The following is a 21,498-nucleotide window of genomic DNA, read 5'->3' on the forward strand; positions in this document are numbered from 1 at the left end:
ACACAGGGACGCACAGCAGCACACACACACACACACACACACACACACACACACACACACACACACACACACACATGCAGAAGATTACAAATACAAATATTACAGTGTAAATCCTCCATCATAACAGCAATGCTCCAAGGTCCAAACGCGCCTGGCTTTTAAAGGGAATGGGAGATGATCTCTGATTGGTTGATTTCATGTTACGCCCAGAACTCACCTCTGATTAATGAAGACACTAAGGACAACCCTTTAGAACCAGGCGCTTCACGCCGCGACCTCAGATCAGTAAAATAGAGCCCTTCATTTAGACAGACATGTTTGGATCTGTCTCCTCCCAGAGGAGCAGAGAGGAACTGCCGTGAAGACAACCGTTAGTAATAATGTGGGAGGAGGAACAGCTGCAGACCGGGGACAGAAGAGAACAAGTTCAGTTTCAGGTTTCTGCAGAACTCTTCTGAACTCCTTCACTGAGAGGAGATTATCTGCTGTGGTAAACTCCAACCATAAAACAAGCCCTCCCCCCTGAGTGTGAGTCTGCCAACACACTTCTCTCTTCACTTTCACTTCCTGTTTCTCTCTGTTGTTGCTCTGAGTTTCTCTCTCTGTCCCCGTCGGTTACTCCAAACATTTCACATGTTGACGTGTTTTCAGGACAAACTGACTTTATTTCTTCTTCAACATCTCTCGGAGCTGCAGCACTGAAGGTGAGACACTTTATTATATATCTGTGTTTAAAAATCATAAAGTCAGTGATGGGAAACTCAAACAAACTGTCTGAAGTAGAATACACGTCATACATACATATAAATATTAACCATGAAAGAACCAGAGGCTGTGTTAGTGCAGGATGGACACACAGGATATAACAGCTGTTTCTCTGATGTTTTAGAGGTAAAAGGACAGCGTGATTATAATATTTCAAGACAAAAAGTAGTTCCTCCCTTTCCTTCCTCTCTCTGTAGTATTTTCACCGCGTGTATTAGTACTTGTACTGCAGTAAATGATGATGATGAATGATGTTAATGAAGTAGTTATTGATGTTGTGCAGGTCGGGGGTCTGATGGCAGAACCAGAGAGGACTGAAGGTCGGATTCTGACTCACGATGATTTATTCAATATTACATACATGAAGAAATAAAAGACATCTAAAGACTGCTTCATTTATATGTTTATATTTACATTATTCATATATTTATATAATAAGTGACTCATTGATTTATTTTAGGATGTAAAATAAATCAATGTAATCTTCATAGTCATATTAATTTATATTTAATACAACATTCCATCAAAGTTTGAACTTTTTAGACGATAATAATCTGAATGATAATCTGTCTGTGTGTGTGTGTCTGTGTGTCTGTGTGTGTGTGTGTGTGTGTGTGTGTGTGTCTGTGTGTGTGTGTGTGTGTGTGTGTGTGTGTGTGTGTGTGTGTGTGTGTGTCTGTGTGTCTGTGTGTGTGTGTGTGTGTGTGTGTGTGTGTGTGTGTGTGTGTGTGTGTGTGTGTCTCTGTGTGTGTGTGTGTGTGTGTGTGTGTGTGTGTGTGTGTGTGTGTGTGTGTGTGTGCGTGTGTGTGTGTGTGTGTCTGTCTCTGTGTGTGTGTGTGTGTCTCTGTGTGTCTCTGTGTGTGTGTGTGTGTGTGTGTGTGTGTGTGTGTGTCTGTGTGTGTGTGTGTGTGTGTGTGTGTGTGTGTAGCTCCCTGTTGTTCCACTTTAACCACTCAGCAGCTGCAGCAGAATCTGCGGGCGGAGAAGAAGAGAGAGAGACCCGTCAGGCTGCTGTTTGAAATCCCCACGACTCGAATCATCGAACATGTTCTGTCCAAATATGTGGTGAGACACACACACACACACACACACACACACACACACACACACACACACACACACACACACACACACACACACACACACACACACACACACACACACACACACACAGACACACACACACACACACACACACACACAGACATATACATATAGATATATCTTTTATGTTACCTGTGTGTCTCCAGGTGTGTGATGTAATGTTACCTGTGTGTCTCAGGTGTGTGATGTAATGTTACCTGTGTGTCTCCAGGTGTGTGATGTAATGTTACCTGTGTGTCTCCAGGTGTGTGATGTAATGTTACCTGTGTGTCTCCAGGTGTGTGATGTAATGTTACCTGTGTGTCTCCAGGTGTGTGATGTAATGTTACCTGTGTGTCTCCAGGTGTGTGATGTAATGTTATCTGTGTGTCTCAGGTGTGTGATGTAATGTTACCTGTGTGTCTCAGGTGTGTGATGTAATGTTACCTGTGTGTCTCAGGTGTGTGATGTAGTGATGTAATGTTACCTGTGTGTCTCCAGGTGTGTGATGTAATGTTACCTGTGTGTCTCCAGGTGTGTGATGTAATGTTACCTGTGTGTCTCCAGGTGTGTGATGTAATGTTATCTGTGTGTCTCAGGTGTGTGATGTAATGTTACCTGTGTGTCTCCAGGTGTGTGATGTAGTGATGTAATGTTACCTGTGTGTCTCCAGGTGTGTGATGTAATGTTACCTGTGTGTCTCCAGGTGTATGACATCGTGGTGATGCGTTCCGGCAGCTTTGATTCCCACCGTGTGTCGGTGGAGCGCCGTTACAGCGACTTCTCCCGCCTCCACCACGACCTGCTGGAAGAGTTCGGCGACGAGTTGGAAGAGGTCGTTCTCCCGCCCAAACTCCTGAGCGGGAACTTCAGCGCCGACGTCATCTCGAAGCGTCGCCTCGCCCTGCAGGACTACCTGGCGAGACTCTACGCTGCTCGCTGCGCCCGCCACGCTCCCCGCTTCGCCCGCTTCTTCACCGAGCCAGAGCAGAAACGGGCGCACGCCCTGCTGCGGGCAGGGAAGTTCACGCTCGCCACGCAGCAACTGCAGACCGTCCTGGAGCTGGAGGAGAAGCTGTTACCGTGGCAACACCCGACACTGAGCGTGCCCACGCTGGCTGCCCTCGCCGTGTGTCACCGCGACCTGGAGGAGGCGGAGCCGGCTTTCACGGCAGCGCAGAAAGGGCTGCCGGCGGCCAGACGCTACGGGCTGAAGCAGTACCAAGCGGCGCTGCTGGAGCTGCTGGTGGATCTGGGGTACCAGCTGGGACGTCCCACCGCCACACTACAGCACGAGCTGACCCTCCTGAGGGACGCCGAGAGGGGCGAGGCCACCACGCGCTCGCTGAAGGAGATAGTCGTCCAAAATTTCACCTGAGTGTCTGAAGGAGTTAGAGGATGTGGGCTCGCCAACAGATTCTCTTCACTGACAGAATGATGTCATGAAGTGGCGTATGTATGACACGCCAGTGCTTATGCAGTTTTTGCGTGTTATCAAGATGCATTATCACTTTTTTGCGTGTTTATCAACGCCGTTTGGCCTCCACTGACCTACATCGCGTGTGAATTATCGCCGCAGCGAGTAGTATGAAAGGACTGAAGTCCACGGACGGGTAAAACACAGGACTTTCACCCAGGAGAGTCGGGATTGCGTCCCGTGTGTGGAGTTTATTAACCATTATTTTTTTAATAAAGCCTTCCCCAATGTTCTTTTCCTAAACCCAACCGTTTTTTTTATTTTTACAAGCGCGTGACGTTTTCACGATAACACGCATATACAGCGTAGACATACATGTGGATAGCTCAAAATGCGTACAGATAACACGCCTTTTGGCTTTAGGAAAGTGGCGTGTATGTTTACGCAAAGTCATAATGCCATGTTGTCACTGACCAATGACAAGCAAAGAAAACAGACCCCGCCCTCCTACAACCACAATGGCTGCAGCTGATTGGACAAACGCATCTCCCAGATGTGGAAACAGACCACAATGGCGGCTCGTTCAGAACCCGATCTCGTATTTTATGAAAACATTCTAAGAAATAGGCCGAGCAGCTGCTGAATCGGTCTTCATTTCAGATCCACAACGGTCAGTTTCTGTCAGCTGGGGCGCCTGGGTAGCACACCTGGTAGAGAGTGTGCCCCATGTGCAGAGGCTCGGTCCTTGCCGCAGCGGCCACAGGTTTGATTCCGACCTGCGACCCTTTGCTGCATGTCATTCCCCCTCTCTCTCCCCTTTCAAATCTAATATATGTATATATCTATATATAAGCTGTCCTGTCAAATAAAGGCCTAAAAATGCCCAAAAAATTAAGAAAAGATTTCCGTCAGCTTTTGAGAGGCGCCGAACTGAACTTCTCCCAAGTCCCCGCGACGCTCCCAGAATGCATTTCACGGCTGCTCCCATACAGATGAATGGGAAGCAGACAGTGGACACACACACCTTCAGCGTTTAGCAGAGCGCCTGCAGCAAAAGAGATGACTGAACTTTAGTAGGAACTCAACCCCGCGTCACGCTGCTGTGGCCAATCATCAATGATCAATAACTTCAGATCTTCTGTCTGGAAAGTTCTGCAGAAAATCACAGCGATGACACACAGTGACACCTGTCCTGTCCTTCATACTCCATCTTATTATATATTTAACATGCTGTCTGTTCCCTGTCCTTCATACTCCATCTTATTATATATTTAACATGCTGTCTGTTCCCTGTCCTTCATACTCCATCTTATTATATATTTAACATGCTGTCTGTTCCCTGTCCTTCATACTCCATCTTATTATATATTTAACATGCTGTCTGTTCCCTGTCCTTCATACTCCATCTTATTATATATTTAACATGCTGTCTGTTTACTGTCTGTAGTAATTAAAGTGTGAATCTCTGCAGAGGAACTAATGTTTGACACTGCTTCCTGTTTCTGCATCCTCCATCCGCACTGACAACAGAAAACACATCAGTTACACAAACTGTTTCACTGTATGAAGACACACACACACACACACACACACACACACACACACACACACAGCATATACACTAACACACACACACACACACACACACACACACACACACACACACACACACACACACAGCATATACACTAACACACACAGCATATACACTAACACACACACACACACACACACACACACACAGCATATACACTAACACACACACACACACACACACACAGCATACACTAACACACACACACACACACACACACACACACACACACACACACACAGCATATACACACACACACACACACACACACAGCATATACACTAACACACACACACACACACACACACACACACACACACACACACACACACACACACACACACACACACACACACACACACACACACACACACACAGCATATACACTAACACACACACACACATCATATACACTAACACACACACACACACACACACACACACACACACACACACACACACACACACACACACACACATACACACACAAACACACTAACACACATATACACACATACACACGCACACTAACACACATGTACACACACACACACGTACACACACGCACGCGCGCACACACACACACACACACACACACACACACACACACACACACACACACACAGATACATAGACATAGACATGGAGACATAGAGTCCAGGGTGAAAACACGGAAGTTACCCTTTAAACATCAACGATATCAGAGGTAGATTATCCGGACTGTTGACGAATAAAAGCTGCTCGACGGTCGGTTGCTTTTGTCTGAGTTTCAACAGCAGCTGCGTGGAGCCGCTGCGCGTGCGTTTAGCCTGAGATAGCCCGTTTTTTCATGTAGTTTAGTTTGGTTTGTTGTCTCTAAACATAGACAGTATATAAGAACGGTTTAATAATGGCGTCAGACTCCGTCAAACTCTCCAAAAACCTCTTACGCATGAAGGTAAGTAAAACAAAGGGAGATACTAGCCGTGTGTTAGCGAGCTTTAGCTCTCATTCCAGACTCCATTCAGAAATTAGACAAGTATGGGTTTCCTGCTTTTTTGGAAAGTTGTACTAACGGCGAACTTTAACTTTATAAATGTTTATGTAAAGGTTGATCCACTTAATAATTCGGCATGTAATGTAGCTACTTCATGGCTTTTAAATTCAGCAAATTCAGCAGCTAACCTGACTCCTCTGTGTATTTTGGTGGATGTGTGCTACCACAGAATGCCTACAGTTTTGAGTGAGGTTCTGTAGATGAGAGGGACACGTTTTTAGCTGGTGTAATTTAAATAACCACATTGTTAGCCACCACTCCCCCTACCAAAGTTGTTTCTGATTAAAGTGTGTAACGCTAACAAACAAGAGGAGAGACCAACTGTTTGTTAGCTAGCTTTAGCTCTCATTCCAGATTCCATTCAGAAATCAGACGATAATTGATTTCCTGCTTTTTGGGAATCTCCAACTAATGGCATACTTTTACTTTGTACTTGTGTATGTAAAGTTGGATCCAGTTAATAATTCAGCATTTCATTTTAGCTACTTAATGGCTTTTTATTGAGCAGAATCACCAAATAACCTAACTCCCACTGTCTTTCAGTGTATATGTTTTTACCACAGAATCCTTTGAGTTTTGAGTGAGGTTCTGTAGATGAGAGGGAAGCGTGTTCAGCTGGTTTAAATAATCTCTCCTGCCAGAGATTATGATTTGAAGTGTGATGTGTTTGGGCAGTTCATGCAGAGAGGTCTGGACGCTGAGACGAAGAAGCAGCTGGAGGAAGATGAGAAGAGGATCATCAGTGATGAACACTGGTATCTGGATCTGCCAGAGCTGAAAGCTAAAGAGTACGTATCGCATTCCACATGCAGGGCCGGCCCGGGGCAATCTGGGCGGGATGGGCAAATGCTAGGGACACACACACACACACACACACACACACACACACACACACACACACACACACACACACACACACACACACACACACACACACACACACACACACACACACACACAGACACACACACAGAGACACACACACACATACACACACACACACACACAGAGACATACAGACACACACACACACACACAGACAGAGACACACACACACACACACACACACACACACACACACACACAGAGACACACAGAGACACACAGACAGACAGACAGACAGACAGACAGACAGACAACTCCTAACATCCTGGTCTCTGGGAGCCGCTGACCGAGCCTGTTTTCCCCCGTCAGGAACCTGATCGTAGAGGAGAAGAGTTTTGGGCCCTGTGAGGAGCTCAGGTACGGACGCTTCTCCTTCAAAGGCTTCAACCCAGAAGTGGAGGTCAGTGTGTGATTTGTCCCCCTCTGCTTCCTCCGTGTTTCCCCTCAGTGTTTACTGTGTGGTACTGGCCCTTTAAAAAGGTATGACAGATGAAATGTTGTGGCTGGGCTATAATCTGTCAGATATTTAGGGATGGAACCATACACTCAACTTTGAGGTCGTTCATTTCCCTACATTTGACTTCTTTTCTTCAAGTTGTTGTTTGTTTCTTCGAGGTTTTTGACGTGTGTGTGTGTGTGTGTGTGTGTGAGTGTGAGACAGACCCAGAAAGAGAAGGCTTCTGTCCAAACAGCAGAAGTGAAACTGTATTTAATGTTAAATAAAAAGATTAAAGAAGGTCTTGTTTAGACCATCTGGTCAGATGTAAATTATGTATTTAAAATGTAATAATCTAAAGACAGAACCTGTTCCTGTGTCCCGCTGACAGAAACTGATGTTGTTGATGAATCCCAGAGATGAGACGGAGACGAGAGACGAGGAAGACGTCAGCCGCATGCAGACAGACGTCACAGATGAAGAGATGGCTCTCAGGTACAGACCAGGTCTCACACCATCACAGGTAGACCAGGTCTCACACCATCACAGGTAGACCAGGTCTCACACCATCACAGTCTCTCTAGCTCTGCTTAGAAAGAGAGCAGAGAGACTTTAGTACGTTAACGGTAGGGCTGGGTACCAAATTCAGTACTTTTTTGGCACTGACCTAATTACCTCTGAAATATCGAGTATCAAAATTCCTTGTTTTTCAATACCTAAGGAGTCTAATAATGTCTGTGATTGGCTGTCTAACGTTACAAGTCGTAGAGCTGCGCAGGAGAAACTCTACGTTACACCGAGACGCTCACGCAGTTGGAGCTGAAACATAAAAAATATAATACATAAAAAGATTTGTGCCGTAATATGTAATGTTGTCATTTCTTTTTGTTTTTATGAAATTGGCATCTGAAAAAGTAATGTTTCGGAACCGGTATTGAAGTCACGGTATCGGTATCGAAAATGTTTGAGCGATACCCAGCCCTACGTAACGGAGTCTTTGTTCAGACGGAAACATCTGGAAACATCCGATCGGACGCTGTTTCTGCTCTGGCTTCCAGGTTTTTGTCGTTTTCCTTGCTTTTTTAGCAGGTTTAGTTTAGTTAAGAGGGCAGAGCACGCTTCAACGTCCAGGTTTTTATCACAGAGAGCAAAAGTTGTACTTGCCCAAAGTCTAGTTTTACTGGCCCCTCAACAACCACCAGGGTACAAGCAGCCCAAAGTCTAGTTGTACTGGCCCCTAAACCACCAGGGTACAAGCAGCCCAAAGTCTAGTTTTACTGGCCCCTCAACAACCAGGGTACAAGCAGCCAAAAGTCTAGTTTTACTGGCCCCTCAACAACCAGGGTACAAGCAGCCAAAAGTCTAGTTGTACTGGCCCCTAAACCACCAGGGTACACGCAGCCCAAAGTCTAGTTTTACTGTCCCCTCAACAACCAGGGTACAAGCAGCCCAAAGTCTAGTTGTACTGGCCTCTAAACCACCAGGGTACAAGCAGCCCAAAGTCTAGTTGTACTGGCCCCTAAACCACCAGGGTACAAGCAGCCCAAAGTCTAGTTGTACTGGCCCCTAAACCACCAGGGTACAAGCAGCCCAAAGTCTAGTTGTACTGGCCCCTAAACCACCAGGGTACAAGCAGCCCAAAGTCTAGTTGTACTGGCCCCTCAACAACCACTAAGGTACAAGCAGCCCAAAATCTAGTTGTACTGGCCCCTAAACCACCAGGGTACAAGCAGCCCAAAGTCTAGTTGTACTGGCCCCTAAACCACCAGGGTACAAGCAGCCCAAAGTCTAGTTGTACTGGCCCTCTAAACCACCAGGGTACAAGCAGCCCAAAGTCTAGTTGTACTGGCCCCTAAACCACCAGGGTACAAGCAGCCCAAAGTCTAGTTGTACTGGCCCCTAAACCACCAGGGTACAAGCAGCCCAAAGTCTAGTTGTACTGGCCCCTAAACCACCAGGGTACAAGCAGCCCAAAGTCTAGTTGTACTGGCCCCTAAACCACCAGGGTACAAGCAGCCCAAAGTCTAGTTGTACTGGCCCCTAAACCACCAGGGTACAAGCAGCCCAAAGTCTAGTTGTACTGGCCCCTCAACAACCACTAAGGTACAAGCAGCCCAAAATCTAGTTGTACTGGCCCCTAAACCACCAGGGTACAAGCAGCCCAAAGTCTAGTAGTGGGTTTTTTTGGGGGGAAAAATCTTTTGATAAAATGTTTTTATTTTATTTCAAAAACATGTCAAACTGTCTCAAACAAACCGAGCATCAAAACCATAAACCAGTAAAAGAAAAGGTCCGAAGCGTGGAGCTCTGACCTGATATCTGACAGACGTGCAAATTAAAAACATCAACAACAACAAAAGCAGCCAATAAAACGACTAAAATCTGTAAAATGTTGGAAAATAAAACTGTGAAGAACTCAGTTCCTCCAGATCAGATAACATTAGTCGGTTATATTATTATTATTATTATTATTATTATTATTATTATTATTATTATAATAATCTGATAGAACATTAGTCTGTTATATTATAATAATTATAGAATTGATAGAATTTACGATCGTAATAACGTGTCGGAGGAAACTTCCTGACTCTACATCTCTTCTTCTTCAGGTACGAGAGTTTGGTGGAAAGCATGAAGAAGAAGTTTGCGAAGAAGCGCGAGAGAGCGGCATCCGAAAAAGAAGACGACGTGAACCACAATGCCGTGGAAACGACAACGAAGAGGAAGTTCCTGAAGCCGCAGGACTGAAGGACTCTGTTCATTGGACGGTTTTTAGAGGACTTTAAGGCTGCTTGGATGTTATACATCCTGTTTTATAGAGAGGTGTATCTTTGACATGACTCAGCGTTTTTACAGTCTGTGCTGTAGGATGACTCAGTGTTTTTACAGTCTGTGCTGTAGGATGACTCAGCGTTTTTACAGTCTGCTGCAGGGTGACTAAGCGTTTTTACAGTTTGTGCTGCATGATGACTCAGCGTTTTTACAGTCTGTGCTGTAGGATGACGTGTCATTAAATACACAGCTCAGTGGATCCACGTGTGCTTTCTTTAAACGTCACAGAAAGGGTCCGACTCGGCTTCAAAAGCATCAAAAGGCTCTGGTAAAAGCTGAAAAGAGGTGTTGAAACGCTGAGCAAAAGGCGTCAAATGTGTCAAGAAAGGCTTCGACAAAAACGCCGAAAACATGTTGAAGGTGTTGGTAAAAGAGCTTTAAATAGCGTCAAAAGTGTTGGAAAAAGCCTCAAATAATCTTTAAAAACGTTGAATAAAGGTGGAGAAATGGAGGGTCAAAACAGACTGGAGTTAATTTAAGTGGTGGACAGGAAGACAACAGGAGGGTAAAGGGTCAAAGAAAGCTCTTAAAGCTACAGTACGTAGTTTCTGTCTCCCCCAGGAGGAATTCTAAGTAATGACAACACCACTGTCGGCACGTCAACATGATACGAGCCTCCCCCCTCCTCCCCCTCCTCCACACAGCTGCTAGTAACCATGGAGACACGGAGGATTAAAAAACATGACTGTCTGCAGAATCTTATCTTCAGTCTCCTGACGCCCCAATCTTCTCAACATCTTCATCCTGAGAGATCCAGAGAGAGTTGTGTGGAGCTGATAGTCCTAATTAAAGAGCTCATATTCTGCTCATTTTCAGGTTCATAACTGCATTTAGAGATCGTACCAGAACAGGTTTACATGGTTTCATTTCATATTTTAGTTGTTCTGCTCATTGCTGCAGCTCCTCTTTTCACCCTGTGTTCAGGTCTCTGTTTTAGCTACAGAGTGAGACCTCTCACTGCTGGAACATCTTTGTTGGCAGTCGCACATGCTCAGTAGCTAGGTAAGGACTACACGCTCAGTAGCTAGGTAAGGACTACACGCTCAGTAGCTAGGTAAGGACTACACGCTCAGTAGCTAGGTAAGGACTACACGCTCAGTAGCTAGGTAAGGACTACGTGCTCAGTAGCTAGGTAAGGACTACACGCTCAGCAGCTAGGTAAGGACTACACTCTCAGTCGCTAGGTAAGGACTACGTGCTCAGTAGCTAGGTAAGGACTACGCGCTCAGTAGCTAGGTAAGGACTACACGCTCAGTAGCTAGGTAAGGACTACGCGCTCAGTAGCTAGGTAAGGACTACATGCTCAGTAGCTAGGTAAGGACTACATGCTCAGTAGCTAGGTAAGGACTACGCGCTCAGTAGCTAGGTAAGGACTACGCGCTCAGTAGCTAGGTAAGGACTACGCGCTCAGTAGCTAGGTGAGGACTACACGCTCAGTAGCTAGGTAAGGACTACACGCTCAGCAGCTAGGTAAGGACTACATGCTCAGTAGCTAGGTAAGGACTACACGCTCAGTAGCTAGGTAAGGACTACGCGTTCAGTAGCTAGGTAAGGACTACACGCTCAGTAGCTAGGTAAGGACTACATGAGCTAGCTAGCTGTTTCTCCAACTTCTTAATTATTAATATCTAAAAGTTCCACACTAACGCATTAAAATAGCGTCACTTGTAAAGGTGTTGGAGTGTGGAGACCCTGAATGTTACACTTTACAATGAAGTTCATAATCAAAGTTTTAACTTATTATATCATAACGTTACTGTACTGTAAATACCAGATACTTTAAACCTTTAGTACATCTTCTAAAAGGAAACTAACTTCTACCAACGTTATTTCCTGGGAAGGTACTTTTACTCGAGTACTTGTTTCAGATACTTTAAACCAGACTAGTGAAGGATTACAAACCTAAAATAGAAAAGTCTGGACAGCTTCATTTGTTGTCAGAAGACCAAAACCTCTGCTGCTAGTACGATCAGATCATTAAAATATCAAAGCATCTATTATGGGATAGATAGAAATCTATAAAACAGAGAGTTTAGACTTAACTAGACTTTGCTACCGTATGTTTGGTTCTAGGCAGATTAATTAAAACAAATTGGGCTAGAAATGCTTTTTGGTAGTTTAGAGGAGGTTTAGGTTCACAAAACAGCTGACAGAGCGATCATACACAGATAAATAATAATACATTTTATTTAAAGGCCTTTCATGACACCCAAGGTCACGTCACAAACGTAAAAGGACATTAAAATGATAGTCATCTCATAAAGGTGCTGAGGTCAACATTAGGGCCATGCAGTAGGCCTGTTGAGGAGGATCTCAGTGAGGGGGCAGGGTGTAAACTTCCAGTTCTCCCCATAGAGCAGTGCGAGACCACCTCCCCTCCCAGATGAGCAGAGTGTACAGGTGTAAACAAATCCATGCATGCGGGACTGCTTGGTTCAGGTGGAAGAAACCATCGCTCTGCTGCCACGCCTTGGCGAGACACAGAAAGTCCAGTCCACGGTCCACAACGAAGTCGCCGGCGAGAGATCTTCTGTTGAACAACCAGCTTTAAGTCGGTTTGACTGACTGCATATCTGATCTGGGCAGACGGGCAAGCACAGTCTGGTCAACTCGTAGGTCAGGCTTCAAATGACCGCCAACAGTCCAGAAATGGGGATATGTTGCCATCCTTGCGAGCCATGTAGATGTTGATGCGACGAGATCCTCGGTGGACATACTTTTGGGCGTCGGAGAATGTCGCGTTGACACAGAAGCTCCGCAGAAGGTGCAGAGCTCCCCCATAGCTGGTGAAGTTCACTTATTAAGTATTTCATCCTTACTCCAGCAGATGTAGCCTATGCATGAAGTTGTTGTGGGTAAGTAGTCCTAGTGGGCTTAGGCTGCTGTGGTCGCCATGGCATCCTCCGGTCGCCATGGCATCCTCTGGTCATCTGGCATCATGTCAGACTCCAACCCCGTGTAAAAACAAAATAGGGCGGAGAGATGATGAAATGCGTAGCTAGATATAACTACTGAACTTTGCTAATTAACTGAGTATGAAAATCAAATCAAATTATCCATGTATTCGTGAAAAAAATGTAAAATTACTGAAAATAAACAAGCCAGACGGAGCGGCGTCAATATCGCCAGCGTTCCCGTTACTAGGCAACCGATGGCGATACAAGATGGCGTAGTTGTGCCAATTTAGAATAATTTAAGCTGAACCCATTGAACTATGTTCCAGTGTCATGGTGTTTGATCCAGAGAGAGCAGACAGACTCCAGGGGGACACATTTAAAAGATGCTTCTCCTGGAAGAAGAAGTAAAGAAGCAGCAGTCAGTCGGCTGCTTGTTTCTGGAACATTCTCTCAGACACACGTTGGGCCAACTGACCTCCATGTTGCTTCTGGAACATTCTCTCAGACACACGTTGGACCGACTGACCTCCATGTTGCTTCTGGAACATTCTCTCAGACACACGTTGGACCAACTGAAGCCGCCTTCACACTGGCAGTTGAAATCAGCTCCGTAATACACAATACGCCCCCAGCGGACGTCGTACTACACCGTTGAGAAGCTTCAGAAGCTTCTAGAGAGAATAGAAGGACTGATAAGTGTCTGAATGTATGATTCTCTATGACCTCTCTGATACAGATATAAATAGAAAGGCTGCTGCGTGGAGAACAGCTGCCCAGGACGTTGACATGTCACGTCGGTTAAATGTGATATAGCGGTATAATGTCAATAGTTTGATGTCTGTTGTTAGCTAACTAATTAGCATTAGCAGGTTTGTTTATCAGTACCATAGCAACACTGGAGTTGTGGGATAGGAACCGTCCGTAGCCTTTCGCAAGAGTTACATTTTTTTAACGCATCCGGATGACCAACTGACACGATTGTTTTCGCACCGCACTCGTTCGGACCCATTCGCATGCGGTCTGGGAATCTCCAGAGGAAATGAATGACTTCCGGTCGGTTCGAAGCCGTATTGGAGCTGATTTCAACTGCCAGTGTGAAGGCGGCGTGACCTCCATGTTGCTTCTGGGACATTCTCTCAGACACACGTTGAGCCGACTGACCTCCATGTTAGAACATCTCTACATAACACCAAGAATTCCCTCTCATACAGCACACATTAACTCACTATTTCTTCTATCATATATTATATATGTTCACACATCAGGATCCCAATAACTATGTACACATAGGCAGGATTTATGGGGGCTTTTTACAAGTTTTTGTTCTTTTTTGAAAGATTTTTGTCACGTTTTCAGACATTTTTGCTGCTTTTTTTTAAGAGTTTTTGTTGCTTTTTTCAGAGTTTTCGTCGCCTTTTTGGAATATTTTTTGACAACTTTTGACGTTTTTGTCTCATTTTTCCCAATATTTGAGCCCACAGTCCATAGAGGCAGCCCGGTTGGTAACTTAACTTCATCATAGCCAGCTGTAAATGACAATTGCATTTCATTGGACAATTGTGTTGTATAATGCCAATAAAGCCGAACCTTGAACCTTTTAGCAGAACCATTAGAGTTGTGTTGTGTCTCTCTTGACTCTGATGGAGACGACCGTTTGTTTTCTGACAGCTGGAGAAAGGAAATAAAGATCAGCTGTTTGATTCCAGTAAATCACCAACATGGAGATTTATCTTCAACACAAGAGTCGTCCACACTTTCTCAGGAAATAACAAGTGAAGGTGTGTGTGTGTGTGTGTGTGTGTGTGTGTGTGTGTGTGTGTGTGTGTGTGTGTCTGTGTCTGTGTGTGTGTTCAAAGTCCTTGAGGGTGTACAGAATGTTCCTTCAGTCAGCCCATTGTGCCTGTCCTGTAGAGAGAGAACAAGCTGTTTAGGAATGATCTACTGCCCACCACCTGTTCCTCCAATGGATGACCCTCCAGAGTCCAGAGAGCTCCTTCACAGTGACAGCCCATTCCATCAGTCCTGAGAAATAAAATGTCCTGTTCTGCAAACGTGTTCCTCATATTTACGTGTGTAGCTGTGAAGTAAAAGTATCATGATGCAAACTCCAGAGGTAGAAGAAGTAATCAGACCTTTTACCTTTTACCTAACAAATACAAACACCAAGATTCAAAAATAACCATCGGGCCATAAGAGGGACATCCAGCGCCACCTGAACAATCCTCCTCTCCTCTCCTCTCCTCCTCCTCTTTCTCCTCCTCCTCCTCTTCTGCTCTCCTCCTTCTCCTCTCTCAGCTGATGAGCTGATCCAGTTTAGGTCTTTTGTCAGCAGTGAGCAAGATAAGACACCCGCAAACCTATTGCAGGTTGTGCTGAGGAATGGACTGCAGACTACCTTCCCCAATGTTTTTGTTGCTCTCGGGGTTTTTCTCACATTGCCTGTATCCAACTGTGAGGGAAAGAGGGCATTTTCACAGCTGATTCGAATAAAAAATGAATTAAGGACTATGGGTCAGAAAAGGCTTCCTGTCCTTGATGGCCATCGAGTCCGAGCTGGTGAGGCACCTGGACTTTGAGGATTTGATTTGCTACTTTGCAAAGAAAAAGACAAGAAAGAACTTCTAAAGGTAAGAGCTATTATGCTATCTGTAAATTGAGTAGGTTAATATAATCTGTTGTGACTGTGTGACCAGATAATGATCATATTTTGCTGGGTTTATTGAAATGCTGTTTGCATATCGGATGTGAATTGCATCATGTTGTGATGCTGCTATAGGCCTGTTTGAGACTTACAGTGTGGAGAACAAGTATTTGATACACTGCTGATTTTGCAGGTTTTCCTACTTACAAAGCATGTAGAGGTCTGTACTTTTTATCATAGATACTCTTCAACTGTGAGAGATGGAATCTAAAACAAAAATCCAGAAAATCACATTGTATGATTTTTAAATAATTAATTTGCATTTCATTGCATGACATAAGTATTTGATCACCTACCAACCAGTAAGAATTCCAGCTCTCACAGACCTGTTGGTTTTTCTTTAAGAAGCCCTCCTGTTCTCCACTCATTACCTGTATTAACTGCACCTGTTTGAACTCGTTACCTGTATAAAAGACACCTGTCCACACACTCAATCAAACAGACTCCAACCTCTCCACAATGGCCAAGACCAGAGAGCTGTGTAAGGACATCAGGGATAACATTGTAGATCTGCACAAGGCTGGGATGGGCTACAGGACAATAGGCAAGCAGCTTGGTGAGAAGGCAACAACTGTTGGCGCAATTACCAGAAAATGGAAGTTCAAGATGACGGTCAATCTCCCTCGGTCTGGGGCTCCATGCAAGATCTCACCTCGTGGGGCATCAATGATCATGAGGAAGGTGAGGGATCAGCCCAGAACTACACGGCAGACATGGGAAAACCTGCAAAATCGGCAGTGTATCAAATACTTGGGGAATACAGCAGGAAGTGATGGCACCATTAACCAACAAAAAACCTGGTCTAAAGTCAATAGCGCAGCATTTCATTGTTACTTAACAGCAAATTAGTAAAATACACCTAGGCTCGTGCACATGCCCAAAACACACTTATGATTAATGAAGACACTAAGTACAACCCTTTTGAACCATGCACACGGACATACCCTAAACACACCTGCGCCAGGCGCTTCATGCCGTACCCTCAGATTGTTAAAATAGGGCCCATGGTGTTGACCATGGTAAATGATAGCCCCCCTCTCTTTGAGTAATAATGCTCCATTTCAGCACCATGGACAGCCCCTTCTGTTTTACAGGTTTTTTTTCGATTGCTTACACACGTTTTCAAAACTATGTCTCCTTTTTTCAAAACTCTACACACAAAATGCTAAATGCCTCACATCTCCTTCAAAATTAAACACTGCATTCAAAATGCCATAAACACATCTCAAAAGGAAGCATTTGCATCAAATGGCAAACACTTTTTTGATAATAGTACATTTTTGGATATACCATGTACACACTGTTGTAAATCTAAAGCTCTTTTGTCTTTCAAAGGCTTATATCTCCATTTACAATGTTCTAGAGAGAAAGTCATCTGCTGAGAGGGGTTGAAAAGTGCACCACAAAAAATAATGTAATGTTACGGTAAAACAGAAAATATTTAAAGGGAAAAACATTGTGTTTGTAAGAGTAGCACAGTGTTGTATACAGTAGCATGAAACAAGAAAACAAAACTACAAACATTTATGTAAACCAAAGGTATAATTTTTAGAATAAAGAATGTGTGTGTGTGTGTGTGTGTGTGTGTGTGTGTGTGTGTGTGTGTGTGTGTGTTTGTGCGTGCTTGTGTGTTGGGCAGGCAGGGGGGGTATTGTATGCACTTTGTGCAAAACAAAGTCTGATTGATTTATGATGCTGAGATAGTCATTAGATAGTTTCATGCCTGTTCTCATTTCTGAAGGTTTGAATTAAGGATGCCACTGTAAAGCTGCTCAAGATGGGCTTCTCTCATTGGTCAATCCTTGGTTGATCACATGATGAATAAGTGTGGCTGATCTCATCAGAGATGGCTCTCCTCCTTTCTTTTCTTCCCTCCTCCTCCTCCTCCCCTCGCTCTCTGTCTATTGTTGGCATTGTTTAAAACAGGTAATCTGACCTTTGACCACTGTATGGGCCTACACTGAAGCAGTGATTGGTTAGTGATCAGTTAAGCATAATGTGTTTGCACATGTGAGGAGTGTGTGCCCTGGTAAATACGTTTAGCATTTTGATTGGTTATGTTTGGAAAAGGGAAGCAAGTCACTTCCTGTTAGATTTTTGTGTCTTAGGTAGAGTGTAATTGTAATTGTGTGTAATTGTGTGTAGTGTTTTTTAGTAACAATGCTCCGTTTCAGCACCATGGACAGCCCCCTCTGTTTTAATAATAATGCTCTGTTTCAGCACCATGGACAGCCCCCCTCTGTTTTAGTAATAATGCTCCGTTTCAGCACCATGGACAGCCCCCCTCTGTTTTAGTAATAATGCTCTGTTTCAGCGCCATGGACAGCCCCCCTCTGTTTCAGCACCATGGACAGCCCCCCTCTGTTTCAGCACCATGGACAGCCCCCCTCTGATTTCAATTATATATATTTAAAATAGCCAACAATATTACAGCCTACAAGTCCAGCTGAAATGATCAGACCATTAAACACACAACTGGCTGGATCCCTTACAGTTTCTACAATGTTTTAATACTTAAACTGTATTTTCCTGATGATACTTACACACACTTACTGAAGTAACATTTTCAATGCAGGACTTTAACTGTAACAGATTATATTTACAGTGTGGCACTAGTACTTTTACTGCAGTACAGGATCTGAATACTTCTTCCAGCGCTGTTGACAACAATAAAAGCAGACATAGTGTTGACCATGGTAGATGATAGGGGCTGGCTGCCATTTAGTAAACAGTTTATTTTGTGTTGAAGATTATAGAATATGTGATTCATTCCTAGATAACATATATATATATATATATATATATATATATATATATATATATATATATATATATATATGAGTCAGAAAGAAAAGTCTGGAGAATGTCTCAGAGACAGGAAGTCATCTTTGTGTTGACAGTAGTTAAACTTTTAGCTAAAACATACAAAAACATGCCCTCAACTGGATGCAAAAGTAACATTTTCATCCTTTCTCTGTCCATTTATGGGATAGTAGTAATAGTAATCATTAGACATGTTCATTCAGCTGGGAGAGCCAACTTTGTATATGTGTTTAGCTTGGTAAGTTGCTCTTTAATACAAATGCATGTATAGCTTTGAAAAGCTCAATATTCTGAACTGGATTTAATGGAACTGGCAGGGTTTCCCTCTCCTGCATGATAATATTACAGTTCATCTACACAACTCTGTTAAGCGTATATGCTTAAAATACAGAAAACACTTCAAAGTGTCTTATCTTGTTTCATTGAATATTTCTGGCCTCTTTCCGTTTGTTGTTTTTTTTAAAACATTTTTGTCTCCTTCTGGGAGTTTTTGTGGCTTTGTTTTAGAACATGCTGTGACAGACCCTAACCCACTCTAACCCTAACCCAACATCTGGATGTCTAAGTGAACTCCAGTTTGCTCCAAACTCTGTTAAGAGTACTTTTAAAATAAACACATGTGACTCATTGTCAAGTGTCTCATTTAGTTTCAAAGAAGATTGTGATCCAGGATTCTTGTCAACTTGTGATTCCATAGAAACTGTTTGGAATTTGCATGTGAGGAGACCCAAAGAGAGAAGCCTCCTGCGGGCAGTTAGCTTCAACACGGTGGGGGGTTATCTTTGGTGAACATGTGAGGAGACCCAAAGAGAGAAGCCTCCTGCGGGCAGTTAGCTTGAACATGATGGGGGTTATCCGTTATTGTATAGGTTATTGTGAACAGTGACATCTAGTGGTCGCATCGCTGGAAAGCAGTTTCACTTTCTACAGCCTTTAAAAATAAGACTATTTTACAAGAGAACGGAAAGATGTCAATGATTCGACATCCAATTTTTTTTAATTAAAATTCATTTCTGGGGCATTTTCAGCCTTTATTTTGATAGGACAGCAGAAGACATGAAATGGGAGAGAGAGAGAGGGGAATGACATGCAGCAAAGGGCCGCAGGTCAGAGTCGAACCCAGGCCACCTGCGTTGAGGAGTAAACCTCTACATATGGGCGCCCGCTCTACCAACTGAGCTACCTGGGCGCCCTCGACATCCCATTTTGAGTCTGATTTGTAAAGGAGTTGTGCTGTTCCATCTCCAAGAGGCCTGTACTTCTTGAAGGGGATGGTTTTCTTCTTCAACAGCCCCACAATCCTCAGGTTTGGGCTATAGATGCTCCTGATTTGGTTTCAGGTGTCTCCTTTATGACGTGTTTGTACTGGAAACATAGCAAACAGTTAATTATTCGGTAACACTTTACTTGACAGTACCGACATAATCGTGACATGACACTGTCATAACTATGACATGACACTGTCATGAATGTGTTATAAACCTTATAAACAAGTCATAAACGTTTATGACTTCTGTCATTAAGTGTCATTCGGTTTTGGTCATGACAAGTTGACATTAAATTTGTTTGGGATGTCTTTGTCATGACAACTTGACATAAAAGAAAATCCACCTCTTTTTGTATTCATGACATGTTGACATAATGATTATTATAATTAGATGTGCAAGGTTAGAGACCAATTCCAGCACTTGGTCAGATAGATGTGTGACAGGATATTTCACAAAACTGGCTGTCATGACACAATTTGGTTGAAAGAAACCCAAATTTCTGATATAGAAACTTTTTCGAAATGGGTCAGATTTGACAATGGGACAACAGGATGGTTAAATAAAACTACACCGGGCCTCAGTGACATCATGACACCATGACATCATCAAAAAACTCCACAAAATAGCCCATATGAAACAGACTTTTTACATTAAACTTTAATCAAAATAAGTTTTGTTTCACCCTTAAAATGTGACGCACTTCTGCTCTGAGCCTACATCCATATTTAGCAGATTCTCTACAAACTTCAACTATTTGACTCGAATGGAGAAATGTATGGGATATATACATATACTAATCTATATAATATATTCTGTGGTTTGTACTTTTCAGCTGAGAAACAGAATCAAAATAGAACAATAAGGTGTTATTATTTCAATAAACAGAGTATGTGCAGTGGAGAAGAGTTGGCTCATATCCTGTCAAATATGTTAAGACTTTATTCAGATTTAATTTGTATTGTGATTAGGCAGAGTACAAGTACAGAGCCTATTTACCCTTTACATATATAAAGATATATATATCTAAAAAGGTAGAAATAGGAGCAAGAAATAAAGTGTTTAATGCTCAAAATGTTAGGGAGCATCAGAGCAAATACTGGCAGTAATCAGAGTAAATACTACAGAAGTTAGTAACTCAGAGTAACTTAGAGAATACTGGCAGTAATCAGAGTAAATACTACAGAAGTTAGTAACTCAGAGTAACTCAGAGAATACTGGCAGTAATCAGAGTAAATACTACAGAAGGTAGTAACTCAGAGTAATTCAGAGTATACTGGCAGTAATCAGAATTCAAATTTGACCAGTTCTCAATACTTCAATATCAGAAATATGGATTTGTTTTTAACCAAATTACTCAAAAAATTAAGTTCAATTGCAAGTACTCGATTACTATTTTCATTGAATTTTGGGTATTCAATTTTATAGCATCTGAAATGGTTTCAAAACCTGACTAACTTTGACATACACACGTCTGTTATTCTCCACCAACATAAAGTACGTTCCTCTAATATTAGTCAAAATCATTCATCATCAAAATGTGGAAAAAAGTGACCGAAACATTGAAAAAAGTGATGAAAAAAAGAGACAAAAACGTAAGAAAATATGTAAAAAATATTTTTAAAAACGGTAAAAAAGCATTCATTTTGACCCAGAAGGACAAGTACATGGTCGACCAGAAGACAACAGGAGGGTTAAAAAAACTTCCAGTGTCAGGAAAATCAATTTTAGTAAACAATAAATGAGTCCCAAAAACTGTAG

General features: G+C 43.1%; 2 protein-coding genes across 5 annotated transcripts; both read left to right on the forward strand.

The window, feature by feature from the left end:
- The first annotated feature begins 360 nt into the window (after window positions 1-360).
- Window positions 361-4,746, forward strand: snx20 (sorting nexin 20). Of its 4 annotated transcripts, none has more exons than XM_078256293.1 (5): window positions 361-528; window positions 652-704; window positions 1,032-1,085; window positions 1,694-1,830; window positions 2,555-4,746. In XM_078256293.1, the coding sequence occupies exons 3-5, from the start codon at window positions 1,061-1,063 to the stop codon at window positions 3,224-3,226; spliced, it is 834 nt and encodes a 277-aa protein (XP_078112419.1). In that variant the 5' UTR covers window positions 361-528; window positions 652-704; window positions 1,032-1,060; the 3' UTR covers window positions 3,227-4,746. The 4 variants fall into 4 exon arrangements, with proteins under 4 accessions (XP_078112419.1, XP_078112416.1, XP_078112417.1 ...); XM_078256290.1 differs by having other exon boundaries at window positions 1,049-1,085; XM_078256291.1 differs by lacking the exon at window positions 361-528 and having other exon boundaries at window positions 535-704.
- A 755-nt stretch (window positions 4,747-5,501) lies between these two features.
- Window positions 5,502-10,250, forward strand: mphosph6 (M-phase phosphoprotein 6). The gene is made up of 5 exons (XM_078256294.1): window positions 5,502-5,796; window positions 6,571-6,683; window positions 7,090-7,180; window positions 7,608-7,711; window positions 9,829-10,250. Exons 1-5 carry the CDS (start codon window positions 5,749-5,751, stop codon window positions 9,965-9,967), a joined length of 495 nt encoding a protein of 164 aa, XP_078112420.1. The 5' UTR covers window positions 5,502-5,748; the 3' UTR covers window positions 9,968-10,250.
- Window positions 10,251-21,498: the final 11,248 nt, after the last annotated feature.

Source organism: Sander vitreus, chromosome 8 (genome assembly GCF_031162955.1).
Source record: "Sander vitreus isolate 19-12246 chromosome 8, sanVit1, whole genome shotgun sequence".
Lineage (NCBI taxonomy): Eukaryota > Metazoa > Chordata > Actinopteri > Perciformes > Percidae > Sander > Sander vitreus.